Genomic DNA, 14,990 nt, shown 5'->3' with positions numbered 1-14,990 from the left:
CCGCTTCCGGCGACAGTGCCAACTAGCCCCGCCCCCTCCCAGCTTCCGGCGTCACCGCCAACTAGCCCCACCCCCTCCCAGCTTCCGGCGTCAGCGCCAACTGGCCCCGCCCCCTCCCAGCTTCCGGCGAAACCTCCAACTAGCCCCGCCCCCTCCCAGCTTCTGCCGGCGTCCTTCAGTTTCCGTCCCCGCGGGCGCCGGCTGGCCGCGGGCACTGGCCGTAGCGTTGCCAGTTCCGGGAGCTCTCCTCGCCTGACAGCTCCACTTACAGATTCGTCTTTAGTTCCTGGAGACTCCAGGACAGTCATGGCGGGCTAGCAGCCCTAGACCTGGGCCAAGCGCGGACAGAGCCAGGTTCGTAGTTCGCCGGCTTGCTCGGTGCGGAGGGCCCGGAAGTGGGCTGGGGGTCCGGGCTAGGGTTGCCACCTCTCTAGTTGCTGGTAACCGGACCCCTGAGGTCCCGCCCCTGCCCCGTCTCTTGCCCCAGGGCCCCCAGCACGCACTGGATTGTCCCTCCCCTGCCCTGGGGCTCGAGGGGGAGCTGCTGCAGCCCGACAAGGAGCCTGCCCGCCTGCAGGTGGAGGTGGCCCCAGCGGAGAGGAGCTGGGGTGAATGACCCGGCGCCTCCCCCCTCCCTGCGTAACCGGACTTTTGATGTCCGGTCAGTACATCTGCCTGGACACTACCAGGTCCCTTCTCGACCGGACTTTCCAGTCGGAAACCTTGTACCTGGCAAAACTTTTCTCCTTGGGAAACGGGTTAGAACTAGAAACAACATCAGTTGAAGGGTGATGTCACTGTCCCACATTACAGTGGAATGATGTCACGCCAGAGATTGTGGAAGTGACATCATAGCATGGTGACTTGTGTTACCATGACAACGTTACTATGATTGTCATTTTAACCCTCCCGTTTGGCCCAGAACAGATGACCAGCCGCTGCCCCCCCCCCCCCCCACCAGGCCTTGCTCTTTCCCAGAGGCTGCCCCTGCCCCATGCAATGCCTCGCACCGAGCCGAGGCACAACCTGTGGCAAACGAGGCTGGAACTGTGTTTCCACAACTGACCTGGGGTCCTGGAGAACTGGGCTTCATCCCTGCCTCTGCCAGAACCCCGCTTAACCAATCAAACTAAACCCTCCACGGCTGGCCTCTGGCTGCATGATGCACCTTTCTGGGTGCCCAGCTTCAACCGCTGGAGCCCTGGTTTGTAGAAGTTCTGAGCACAGTACTGGGAACCTTGTGTGTTCAAAAATGATGAATCGGCCCTCAGAAGATCATGAAACTGGCTTAAAAATCATGAGAGTTTTAAATATAAAAGTTGGATTCTTTTTGCCTTCTGGTTTTTAAGCCATTGGGATTCCCAGCTTCAAGCTTTTCTCCTCAACCATGAGAGCTAATTGTCTTTTAAAATCAGTTCAAGCTAATCTGGGACCACATTCTTAATAAGTAGGGTTTATTTTTTAAACTCAACCTTAAGTCTGAATTTCTGGGGTTGGTAGTGCTTATTTTGGGGATAATTACAACATCCGTACAATGTTTTTACCCTTAAATTACTGATACATACTCCCAACTTGAACTCTAGTTTAACTAGTTTTTAATCTGGAAATGTCACATACTGAAGGAATATTACATGACTATTACTGTACAAACATGCAATCCCCTGCCCCCTCTGCCTTTTTCAAGAGTGGCAGGCTCCTAGTGCTTCTGCTTTTTTCTGAAGTGACAACTCATTCCAAAGAGTTCTGCAGGTCTCTAGCTGCATAAAAAATGAATCTGGAGAGATGTCTCTGTTTCTTCTGGGGGTTGCAGCTGATTTTATTTCTTTTAAAGCACCCAGCTTTTTTTGAACTGAGTCTTTCTTCCTGCATTAGATTTTGGGAGCCTGGTTGACAGTTATGGATGCAACTCCTACCTGGGGACCTGGAGCCTTGACCAGCAACTCTGAGATGTGCTTTTCCTTTGGAGTCATAGCAGATATTCAGTATGCTGATCTAGAGGATGGTTATAACTTCTGGAGGTCCCGGAGGAGATACTACAGACACAGCCTTCACCTTCTCCAGAGCGCAGTTGATGAGTGGAATAAGGAAGACAGTCAACTTGAATTTGTACTGCAGCTTGGGGATATTATTGATGGTTTTAATGCCCAGCATAAAACATCAGAAAGTGCTCTGAGAAGAGTTATGAACAAGTTTAAAAAGCTTAGAGCCCCAATCCATCACACATGGGGTAATCATGAATTGTACAACTTTACTAGAGACTATTTAACAAAATCTGAACTTAACAGTAAGTCTTTAGAAGACCAGATCTTCCTTGGCTCTGCTGCCAGAAGCCAGGACTCTCCTGGAGACACTGCTGAAGAACATTACTATGCTTATCATTTTAGCCCAGTCCCAAAATTTCGGTTCATTTTACTTGATGCTTATGATTTAAGTATCCTTGGGAGGGATAAATCGACCCAAAAATATCAGGATTCTTTGAAGCTGCTGAAGGAGAAAAACCCAAATGAGAATCTGAATAGTCCCACAGGTATTGCACTGCCTGAGAGAGGTTAACATGTGTTCCCAAAATTCTGCTTCAGATAATATTGCTCTTCATAGTAGAAAGACTGATAATTAATGTAAGATATGTTACTAGGTGATAAATCAGTGTGAGCTTCGTTTGATCCTACAAACCAGCCCTGAGTAAGGGTATGTTCTTTTCCCATAATATACACGCAAAATTCCCACTCTTGGGCATCAACTTACTTTCTTAGCTCTTAGATTTGTCGTGTGAGGTACTGGCCATTAGGCACAAGTCTCTTCTTCGAGTTCTATACCAAGACATCATTATCTTTTTTCAGTCAGGAAAACTTCTTTGGGGCAACAGTCCAACGTGACATATGCCGTTGTACTCACCCATTTGTTTAAAAGGCATTGTCTTTGGGTCACCCATACAGTTTCCAGAGCAAACTTTAACTGGGCAGTGTATGTTCAATGCCATCTGAATAATCTGTTTCATTCAAATAACTCTCCAAGGACTAGAATTTCATAGATTCATAGATATTTAGGTCAGAAGGGACCATTATGATCATCTAGTCTGACCTGCACAACGCAGGCTACGGAATGTCACCCACCACTCCCGCAAAAAACCTCACACCTATATCTGTGCTATTGAAGTCCTCAAATCGTGGTTTAAAGACTTCAAGGAGCAGAGAATCCTCCAGCAAGTGACCCATGCCCCATGCTACAGAGGAAGGCGAAAAACCTCCAGGGCCTCTTCCAATCTGCCCTGGAGGAAAATTCCTTCCTGATGCCAAATATGGCGATCGGCTAAACTCTGAGCATATGGGCAAGATTCATCAGCCAGATACTAAAGAAAATTCTTTCCTGGGTAAGTCAGATCCCACCCCATCTAATATCCCATCACAGGCCATTGGGCCTATTTACCATGAATATTTAATTACCAAAACCGTGTTATCCCATCATACCATCTCCTCCATAAACTTATCAAGTTTAATCTTAAAGCCAGATAGATCTTTTGCCTCCACTGCTTCCCTTGGAAGGCTATTCCAAAACTTCACTCCTCTGATGGTTAGAAACCTTCGTCTAATTTCTAGTCTAAATTTCCTGGTGGCCAGTTTATATCCATTTGTTCTTGTATCCACATTGGTACTGAGCTTAAATAATTCCTCTCCCTCTCTGGAATTTATCCCTCTGATATATTTATAGAGAGCAATCATATCTCCCCTCAACCTTCTTTTAGTTAGGCTAAACAAACCAAGCTCCATGAGTCTCCTTTCATAAGACAAGTTTTCCATTCCTCGGATCATCCTAGTAGCCCTTCTCTGTTCCAGTTTGAATTCATCCTTCTTAAACATGGGAGACCTCTCCACACGAGCATTTCTGCTTAGGAGCCAGCTGTACCTTTGTCACAGAGGATGATAAGTTTTAACATTCTGAGTATGCTCTGTGGTGCCATTATAAGTGCTGCAACGCCACATACAAGAGAGATTCAACACCTGAATTTTTTTCCCCCAAGACTTCTTTTCAGGGACACCCCACACGGGTTTGTGCAATGACACTCAATAAGTACAATTGGATGCTTTAGCACAAATTACAATAGCCAGTTGAGCACAGTGTAAGGCATGTGGACAAGAAAAGACATCAGCAAGATGGGGAAAAAAAATTCCAAAATTTCTGTGATGAATGATAGAGGCAGAACTTCTTTTTTTCAGTGACAGTTTTGTTTCTTTTTTCACCTGGAGAACCACTGACCTAGATTTTGATTTGGAACTGACTGTAGTCCTTAGACTATGTCTCATTTCTTTCTAGACACAGAAATGTTTGAAGGTCATAGAGGTACTCTTTCAACTGATACTGCCTGACAATCCTGCAGCAAAAATCTTGGTAAAAGCCTTGTGTGTTTCCAGTTTACAGACAGCTGCATACTTGTTCTGACATACGTTTATTGAGCTTTTAGTGCCCTAGCCTGTAACCAGTCTCCTGGAGTGACCCCTTTAGTATGCCGGGCGCCCAGGACCGACAGTCCACAGAGGCAGGCCTATGCCCTCCTAGGCAGGGCCTTCGGCACCAGCTAGCGCTGTCTCTGTACATGGGTCCCTTCAGCAAATCCAACCAAGCCAGACTCCTGCGGGAGGCTTGTACTGTCCCTTTTAGAACACAGGGCACTCAGTGAGTTACAGCAATACCGGCAGTCATTTCAACACAATTTATTAGTCACCTGGCTACAGAATCTAAAAGTCCTTAGGTCAGCATAGAGAAATGAAAGGTAAAGCACAGCCCATTCTGGTTACCCCAGTGCGCAGCCAAGCTGTCGTGAACCCCATGCTCTGGCTCTGGCTCTCCCTCTCAGGCAATGTCTACACTACAAAATTATGTCAACCTAACTTACGTTGGTGTACAGGCACTGCAGTTATTAAATCATTTATGTGTGTGCACACCTGGCTCCTTGTGTCAGAAGCGTGTGTTCTCACCAGGAGCACTTGTATCGATTGTATTATCAGTGGGGGGCATTGTGAGATGAGTCCTGAAAGCCAGAAACAGTCAACGTAAGCAATGCAGTGTCTACACTGACATTTTGTCGACTTCATTACGTCGACCACGACTACCTTGCTCGGGGAGCTCGTGTTATTAAATCGACAGAGAGAGGCATTTCTATGAGCGGGAATAACATTTACGTAAAGACACTTCCATAGCTAGGCCGACACAAGGAAGCTTACATTGATCTATCTGTGTAGTGCAGACAAAGCCTCACTCTGACCTCTTTAATCAGTTCCCACATGGGAGTCCAGACTTCTTCTAGAAACTAACCCTTTATTCCCCATCTCACATCTCTTTAGTCCTTTGTTCTCAAGCTGTGATCTTTGCTCAGCTTCCCAGCTGAGAGGTGGGAAAATCCATCTCCCTCTGGGTCATTGGTTGTTAGATGCCAGCGTCCTGGAGATTGGGTTTTTCATTGTCTTCGTGGATTTTCCATTGATCTGGGGTCAGCTTCAGCAAGTCCTTTTTAAGGGCCCATTCAGGCTCGGACAGGTAGGCAACACAGACATACATCTATGTCTCTTAACCTGCCCTAAGAGCAAACTTAGTCCTTTTTCCCCTACTGGGTAGCCACGCAAAATGTAGGGAAACTTAGGCACACACAGAATTTATAAAAATATTTCAGAAAAGTCTCACTTTGTCACAACTTAACTTTAGCTTTGAAAGAGAATATGGGATCACTTTTAGTACTTCAGAGCCTATAGGTCAGCTACGGAGTATGCTCTGTCTTTGCGATGTTTCTTGATTGGGCCTTATTCTTTGCTGTACCCTCCCACTGTTCTTACTGCTACTTGCAATACATTTATCAGTTTAGCATGAGACATCATTGAGCTGTTTACTGTTCACGAGTGGGAATCCTGTGTGTAATGCATCTTTAAAGATGGGCAAATTACTTCTGTAATTCTGCTTTTTTGAATATATCACACCAGATTCACCCTTACCTCCCCTGGGTTTGCAAGTCTGTCCTAAAAGGGTGTGTTGCTGTAACACCTTAAAGTTATTTCCATTCAGGAGATGGCCATTATCTTTTGAAAAATTCACACTCATGCTTTTGTTTAGTTTGCATTTTAGAGGAGCCATTGCTTCTCTCCTGTAGAGGGTACTAGACAATATGGTTGCCAGGCGTATGGTTTTCGACTGGAACGCCTGGTCAAAAAGGGACTGGGCCGCTGAGCGAGCCATCAAAATTCTGGTCGGCAGCATAGTAGGGCTAAGGCAGGCTCCCTGCCTGTCGTGGCTCCACATGGCTCCTGAAAACAGCAGCATGTCCCCCGCTCTGCCTCCTAGGTGTAGGGGCAGCCAGGGGGCTCCATGTGCTGCACCTGCCCTAAGCACCACTCCACAGCTCCCATTCACCAGGAACTGCGGACAAGGGGAGCTGTGGGGGTGGCGCCTGCAGATGGGACAGCGCGCAGAGCTGCCTGGCCGCGCTGCCGCATAGGAGCCAGAGAGGGGACATGCCGCTGCTTCCGGGAGCTGCTTGGAGTAAGTGCCACCTGGAGCCTGCACCCCTCACCCCCTTCCCAGCCCCAACTGCCTGCCCCAGCCCTGATCTCCTGCCCCTTATTTCTGACCCAACCCTGGAACTCACATCCCCAGCCCAGAGCCTGTACCCCCTCCCACATCCTGACCCCCTGCCTCAGCCCGGAGTCCCGTCCCATACTCCGAACCTCTTGGCTCCACCCCCCCAGCCTAGAGCCCCCTCTTGCACCCCAAACCCCTCATCCCTGGCCCCACCCCAGAACTCACACGCCCAGCTAGAGCCCTCACCGTCTCCTGCATCCCAACCCACTGCCTCAGCCTGAAGCCCCCTCCCACATCCTGAATTCTTCATTTCTGGCCTCACCCCGGAGTCCGCACCCCCAGCCAGAGTTCTCACCCCCTCCCACACCCAAGCCCCCGGAGCCAGCATGGTGAAAATGAGCGAGTGAATATGTGTGGGGGAGAGCGAGCGACAGGGATGGGGGATGGAGTGAGTGGAGGCAGGGCCTTGGAGAAGGGACGGTGGCAGGGCAAAGGTGTTCAGTTTTCATAGAATAACAGAGTTGGAAGGGACCTCTGGAGGCCATCTAGTCCAACCCCCTGCCCAGAGCAGGACCAATCCTAACTAAATCATCCCAGCCAGGGCTTTGTCAAGCCTGACCTTAAAAATTTCTAAGGAAGGGGATTCCACTACCTCCCTAGGTAACGTATTCCAGTGTTTCACCACCCTTCTAGTGAAAAAGTTTTTCCTAATATCCAACCTAAATCTCCCCCACTGCAACTTGAGACCATTACTCCTTGTTCTGTCATCTGCTATCACTGAGAATAGTCTAGCTCCATCCTCTTTGGATCCACCTTTCAGGTAGTTAAAAGCAGCTATCAAATCCCCCCTCATTCTTCTCTTCCGTAGACTAAACAATCCCAGTTCCCTCAGCCTCTCCTCATAAGTCATGTGTTCCAGACCCCTAATTGTTTTTGTTGCCCTTCGCTGGACTCTCTCCAATTTCTCCACATCCTTCTTGTAGTGTGGGGCCCAAAACTGGACACAATACTCCAGATGAAGCCTCACCAGTGTTGAATAGAGGGGAACGATCACGTCCCTCGATCTGCTGGCAGTGCCCCTTCTTATACACCCCAAAATGCCATTGGTCTTCTTGGCAACAAGGGCACACTGCTGACTCATATCCAGCTTCTCGTCCACTGTCACCCCTAGGTCCTTCTCTGCAGAACTGCTGCCTAGCCGTTCGGTCCCTAGTCTGTAGCAGTGCATTGGATTCTTCTGTCCTAAGTGCAGGACTCTGCACTTGTCCTTGTTGAACCTCATCAGATTTCTTTTGGCCCAATCCTCCAATTTGTCTAAGTCCCTCTGTATCCTATCCCTACCCTCCAGCGTATCTATCACTTCTCCCAGTTTAGTGTCATCCGCAAACTTGCTGAGGGTGCAATCCGCACCATCCTCCAGATCATTAATGAAGATATTGAACAAAACCGGCCCCAGGACCGACCCTTGGGGCACTCAGCTAGATACTGGCTACCAACTAGACATGGAGCCATTGATCACTACCCATTGAGCCAAACAATCTAGCCAACTTTCTACCCACCTTATAGTGCATCCATCCAGCCCATACTTCTTTAACTTGCTGACAAGAATACTGTAGGAGACCGTGTCAAAAGCTTTGCTAAAGTCGAGGAATAACACGTCCACTGCTTTCCCTTCATCCACAGAACCAGTTATCTCATCATAGAAGGCAATTAGATTAGTCAGGCATGACTTTCCCTTGGTGAATCTATGCTGACTGTTCCTGATGACTTTCCTCTCCTCTAAGTTCTTCAGAATTGATTCCTTGAGGACGTGCTCCATGATTTTTCCGGGGACTGAGGTGAGGCTGACCGGCCTGTAGTTCCCAGGATCCTTCTTCCCTTTTTTAAAGATTGGCACTACATTAGCCTTTTTCCAGTCTTCCGGGACTTCCCCCGATCGCCATGAGTTTTCAAAGATAATGGCCAATGGCTCTGCAATCACATCTGCCAATTCCTTTAGCACTCTTGGATGCAACGCATCCGGCCCCATGGACTTGTGCACGTCCAGTTTTTCTAAATAGTCCCTAACCACTTCTTCCTTCACAGAGGGCTGGCCACCTCCTCCCCATGCTGTGCTGCCCAGTGCAGTAGTCTGGGAGCTGACCTTGTTCGTGAAGACAGAGGCAAAAAAAATGTGTGAGTAGAAAGTTGGCAACCCTACTGGACGAAGCTGTGGCAGCTGTAATTCAACACAAGCAAAGGACTCATGTCCAAGTGCCAGCTCAGAAAGCCACTCATGAAGTTCTGGCCTGTGTTCTGCTAGACTGCTGTAATGCAAGAGTGGGAATCCTGCGTGTGTGGCATTGTCAAAGCAAAATTACTAGTAAATCATTTTCCCTCATTTACTCATGAAGCCTGAATTTTTGGAGGCACAAGATACATAAGAGCCTGTCAGGGGAAAGGAAGCTGTTTATCCTAAGCACAGATGTCCATAAAAAACCAAAGCAGGTAGGGAAGTAGCTATTTGGTGTGTGTGTGCTTGACCTTTCTTCATTACAGGACTTGCTGAACCCCAATTTGTAGAGTTCAATGGAGGATTTAGCCAAGCACAGCTGGATTGGTTCAATGAGGTTCTTACATTCTCTGACACTAATCAAGAGAAAGTTGTGGTTGTGGGTAAGTCTGCTTTTTGTATGTGTGAATGCATGTGAATTGAGACATCTGTGAAGGAATAAACCCAGTGATAAACTGATGGGATGCTGCACTTACTATAGGGGGTACTCCAATTTTTTCCGCTCATAGGATTTCCTACCAATACTTTATATTCTAGAGTAATTCAGTTTCCCCCTCACACATACATTTTTTCCAGAACAGGAGGAGGAGACTGTGCTGGACAGAGGCAAGAAAGGGGGCTTCAGATTTGAGGGGTCCTAGGTGTGGGGGGCAGTAGGCTGCTGCAGGGTATTGGAAGTTGCTGTTTTAGGGGAGCTATGGGGGGGAGGGATAGCTCAGAGGTTTGAGCATTGGCCTGCTAAACCCAGGGTTGTGAGTTCAATCTTTGAGGGGGGCCATTTAGGGATTGGGGCTCTGGGCATGTGAAAGGCACTGTGCACCAAAAACACTGATTTGCTGTGGATCATGGAACAGCAGTAGCCACAGTGGGAGCTCTCTTCCTCTCCTCTCCCTGGGCTTTAGTTGACACCTCCACATAACTATGCAACTGGGCTGTGTGCCAAGCCAGCTGCACAGCCAGAGCAAGGACATGGCAACTGAGCTGGCTGACCAGCAAAACCAGGTAAACTCACTGAGGACGCTTCATAACTGGAGCAAGGACGTGCCCCACCCTGAAGCTAGTAACCATTTTACATCTGGTAAAGAGTGTTGAGAACATTTTACCCTATATGAGCTTTGTGAATAGAAGTGTAAATCAGAATGTTTTTCCAGCAGGGAGTGCTATAGGCGCCTCTAGAGGCCGCCATTATGATGTTCAGGCTTTGTCTACACTGCATCATTTACAGCCATGAAGAGGCTCTACGGCGAAATAACTCCTGCTTCCGTGAGAGGTGGTCGCTGTGTTGGCGTGAGAAGTTCTCCCACCGGCATAGCGCTGTCTACACTGCTGCTTAGGTCAGTATAACTTACGTCGCTCAGAGGTGTGGATTATTCACAACCCTAAGCGATGCAAGTTATACTGAAGTAATTTGTAGTGTAGACGTAGCCTCAGTGCGCAGTTTTAGATTTGATGACCCAAGGCAATGGTCTTGTGAGCATAACTCAGCTGGGATTCGGTACCTAGATACCTTAGAAATACCTGAGAGATAGGAGTACTTGTGGCACCTTAGAGACTAACAAATTTATTTGCGCATAAGCTTTCGTGGGCTAAAACCCACTTCCTACTGTATTTTCCACTGCATGCATCTGATGAAGTGGGTTTTAGCCCATGAAAGCTTATGCTCAAATAAATTTGTTAGTCTCTAAGGTGCCACAAGTACTCCTCGTTCTTTTTGCTGATACGGACTAACACGGCTACCACTCTGAAACCTGAGAGATGGAGAGCGTTCTCATTATTCCATATGACTGGACATCCTGTGCGCAAAACCCCAAACTTAAAGAAAAGTTCTAGGGGTTTCACTGCCCCCCAAACCCCTAAGATTCCAGCATCCATAAGCGATTTCCAGATGGGGAGATGATATAAAACACTTTTATCCGGGGTTGTCACTGGTGATGTCTCTTACCATTATTCTGCTTTTTTTCCAACTGCAGGTCACATTCCCATTCATCCAGGTTCTACAGGGAGTGCTTGCCTTGCTTGGAATTATAAAGATGCCCTTTCCGTCATCCATTCTCATCAGTGTGTGGTGTGCTTTCTCGCAGGGCACCTCCATGATGGTGGTTATTATTTAGATTCTCACGGAGTCCACCATCTTACTTTGGAAGGGATTGTTGAAACTCCACCACAGAGCCAGGCCTTTGGAACGATATATGTCTATGATGATAAACTGGTATTAAAGGGAAGAGGTAGAATTCCAGACAAAGTAATGTATTATACAAAGCATTAGGATCATTGTAAATACAATTGTGCGTGATCCAGACAGTGCTCTGGAAATTAGTTAGTTTAGTAAATAACAGCTGACCATTGTAGCCATGGTGTTTCTGTTTATAGAAAATCTGCACAATGATGCTTACAGCCTCAAGCCTGATCAATAGAGCCTCAGTGCTGCCACCTTCGCCTCTCAGAGCTGTTCTCTTAGAAGCTTTACTTCCGCAAGAAACAAGGCCTAGCTTCCTGCTGTAGGGCAGGGAAGGGACAGCCAACAACTCAACTCAGGCTGAAATAAATGCAACTTGACCTGGACAACTTCTGCTTGAAAGAGCTAAGAATGAACAATTTGTTATTTATTGTGGCACAAAAGACACCAACAGCGTTAAAGGGTATGTGATAACACTAGCAAGGAGTTATTAGTGCATCTTTATTCGTCACACTGTGTTATGAAATGCAAATCTTATCCCCATCAGGTGTGATTCAGCTTCTTTTCAAACACTAACATTGATGATATTCTTCAGCCTGCCAGTAGTTTGCTTCCTGAAATCAGCAGAAGTTGTAGATACCCTGCACCTCTAAAAACCAGATTCCTTTGAATGTTTTTGGTTTTTTGTCTAGGGAGTGGATTTACGATTTTATAGATGAAATGCTCAGGAACGTTATCCCTGTCACCTCAGGAAAGGATGCAGAAATAAAATTTCTAGATGCCATTAATGACTACTTCTTAGATCTGTTAGTCCTGTAACTCACAAGGGGAGAGGCAAGTCTTGATTAAGTCCTCAGTGGAGCACAGGGTCTGCTCCAAGACGGGAATATAACTGAACCGCAAAGTAATAGTAATAGGCCATAATGTAATTAAATTTGACATCCTTGTAGGGGGAAATATGCAAAAGATATCCACAGTAGCATCTATCTTCAAAAAGGGGAACTACACAGAAATGAGAAAGCTAGATAAACAGAAATTAAAAGGAATAGTCACAACAGTGAAATGCCTGCAAGCCACATTGAAACTATTTAAAATACTGTAATAGATGTTCAAACTAAATGTATACCCCCAAATAAAAAAATAAAACAGTAAGATATGCCACCATGGCTCAACAGCAAAGTAAAAGAGGCAGTTACAGGCCATAAGACATCCTTTAAAAATTGGAAGTGAAATCCTACTGAGGAAAATAGAAAGGCGCATAAACTCTGGCAAGTCTAGTGTAAGTGTAATTAGGCAGCCCAAAAAAGAATTTGAAGACCTGCTAGCAAAGGCAGTACATCAGATGCAGAAAGCCTGCCAAACAATCAGCGGGGCCACTGGACAATCAAGGTGCTAAAGGAGCACTCAAGTAAGAGAAGGCCATTGAGGAAAATCTAATGAATTCGTTGCATCAGCCTTCACTGCAGAGGATGTGAAGGAGATTCCCACATGAGCCATTCTTTGTATGTGACAAATCCCACATTGAGGTCTCAGTAGGGAAGGTTTTGGAACAAATTAAACAGTAATAAGTTACCAGGGTCAGATGATATTCATCCAAGAGTTCTGAAGGAACTCAAATATGAAATTGCAGAACTGCTACTGGGCAGGTAGTTTTTGAGTGGGGTGAAACCTGGGGGTATGGAAGACAAATCAGACTCATAAAAGGGGTACAGTAGTCTGGAAAGGGTGAGAGCCGCTGTCTTAAATTACAGTTGTCCTAAGTCCTAATCGGGGTTTGGACAGCCTATTGTTAGATTCTAACAGTGTTGGTGGGTTGTCTTGGAAATGTGTTAATTAAAATACGAGAGAACCAATATTTACTTAGGGTATGAACACAGTTTTATTGAATAATTCTGTAGTTAGGAGGGTCTGCATATCATTCATATGCTTAATTATTCTAAAAAATAAATGCATATATAGATATATAGTCCATGAGCATTTTTTCAAAAAGCAAGTGCAATAAGCTAAATATATTGGAGTGGGGGGACTGTCAGAACAAAAATCAAAATTGTACTTGGAAGCTGTTCATCCCACCACCCATTAGGCAGGTGGTGTTTAGCATGATGATGGCACTTCCTTCTAGAAGGCTTTTTGCTTGAAGTCCTGTGATAGGTCTTACCTGCTCTAGTCATGAAGTAGGACTGTACTTTAAACCAATGGCTGTGGTAAGTTGCGACTAAGGGAGAGCTCAAATTATCTTGGATAGCTGGTATGGGTCAAAATATTAAGTTAAAGTTTTGTTTAGTTTGAGTTAAAACCTGATTAAAAATAAGCAGTGGTCAAAAGCACCCTTTTTCTTTTGTTATGAAGGCCACTGTTAAGAGTACTGCTTCATACTGATAAGTAAAATAAGCTATTGCTTTGATTTATTTTATCCGTGATGCAGAATGCTTCTAGCAATTGGCTTCTCTGGAGCACTGTGCCCACCCACCCTGTCTAAATTTGATGCAAGATCACATGTATCCTATGCCTTCACAGCCATCTCATTTCCACCCATACCAGTTATAAAAATTGTTGAACAAGAGAATCTTGAATGCTCATGACTGTGCTTTCTTCATATACCACTTTCACTCTCATGCTATCACTGCTCAGAAACTGATGAAAGGCCATGCAGTTCTCATGAGTTTTTTTTACTTTGCTTCTATTTGCAGTGTTGTGAAAGTGGTAGGACAGGAATAGTAGAATGAGATTGTCTGCAGTGGTGGAGGGAAACTGAAGGTAGAGAGAAGAGGTGGTGAAGATTATTGGGTGAACAGGTGGGAGAAGACAAAACTAAAGAAGGGGATGACCAGTTGTCTAGTGCAGTATTTCCCAAATTCCCAAAGATTCTAGATGTATTTCCCCATCCAGGGCTGGATTAACCCATCACTGGGCCCTGGCCTGGGCAAACATATGCTATTCCTGGCCCACTGTGGGTGGGAGGTATGGAGCAGAGGGAGGATGGAGAGCAAGCCCACCCTGCAGCAGCAGCTCCTGTTCTACAGGACTAAGCCCAGTTCCTTGCTCTGGTGATGAGACTGGGGCATAGCACCACTTAAATTTGGCCTGGCCATCCCTGATTGATGCTGCGACCGTATGCTCCAGGTCACAATGCCACTCAAATTTGGCCCAACTGGCAGAGGGGAGCCTCCCATAACACGTGGAGTGGGAAGCCAGTCCCACAGGATAGGAGCTGCCACAGTGAGGTCAATGAGGAGCGGGGTCACTTTCCAACCCCTTCCTCTCAGGCCTTCCCTCTGCATTGTGCCTGGATTAGGGTTGCAGGGCTGGGGGAGAGAGGACATATATATAATGGTGGGTCATTTTAAAAAAAGACAAAATGGAGTTGGTGGGTTGACTTAACAAAAATTTTGGCAACCAGTAGTCTAGCAATAGTATATCTGGTTCTCTTCTGTCTGAGCCAACTGTGGATGGAATACTCCTTTGGGAATGGGGGCTATGTCTTGTCTCCCCCTCTAGTGACCTCCACCTTGCCCAGACTAAAGGAGTAGCAAGTAATAGTTTTAACCTAGCTTTTTTTTAAAAAAAAAAATTAGACTAAAGTTTTGACACGTTGCTGAAATCCCAGCATGTATCATTCTGTGATGACATATTGAGAGGACCTCTTTAGCAAACCATACAGTGCCAGTAAGAAGTTAGAGCCTAGTCCCCTCCCCTTCTTTTAAAGAAAAAAAATAGCCATGTATGTATTATGTGCCACTTAGAGCCTAATTAATGGAATTATTTAGCATTTTTTTTTTAGTTTAGCGCAAGTTTAATTTTACATGAACTGCAAAGATAACACTTAAAATTATGACAGATTCTGTTGGCATATCATATGTTGGCATATGTTAAGGGCTGTTATAAAGGTATGTTATAAATAGATCTCCGTGAATCGGATTAATGTGCAGCAAGGGAGAGCTAGGTAATATATTAGGGGGATAACTTTCTAACTGTAAG

At 46.0% G+C, this 14,990-nt stretch overlaps 1 protein-coding gene across 1 annotated transcript; it reads left to right on the top strand.

The window, feature by feature from the left end:
- Positions 1-139: 139 nt before the first annotated feature.
- ADPRM (ADP-ribose/CDP-alcohol diphosphatase, manganese dependent) lies at positions 140-13,578 on the top strand. The gene is made up of 4 exons (XM_073311877.2): positions 140-354; positions 1,873-2,527; positions 9,103-9,219; positions 10,807-13,578. Exons 2-4 carry the CDS (start codon positions 1,897-1,899, stop codon positions 11,100-11,102), a joined length of 1,044 nt encoding a protein of 347 aa, XP_073167978.1. The 5' UTR covers positions 140-354; positions 1,873-1,896; the 3' UTR covers positions 11,103-13,578.
- The last annotated feature ends 1,412 nt before the right edge of the window (positions 13,579-14,990 follow it).

This window comes from Lepidochelys kempii, chromosome 14 (assembly GCF_965140285.1).
Source record: "Lepidochelys kempii isolate rLepKem1 chromosome 14, rLepKem1.hap1, whole genome shotgun sequence".
Lineage (NCBI taxonomy): Eukaryota > Metazoa > Chordata > Testudines > Cheloniidae > Lepidochelys > Lepidochelys kempii.
Note: the sequence above shows the minus strand (reverse complement) of the source record. Positions and strands in the feature narration are given on the sequence as shown.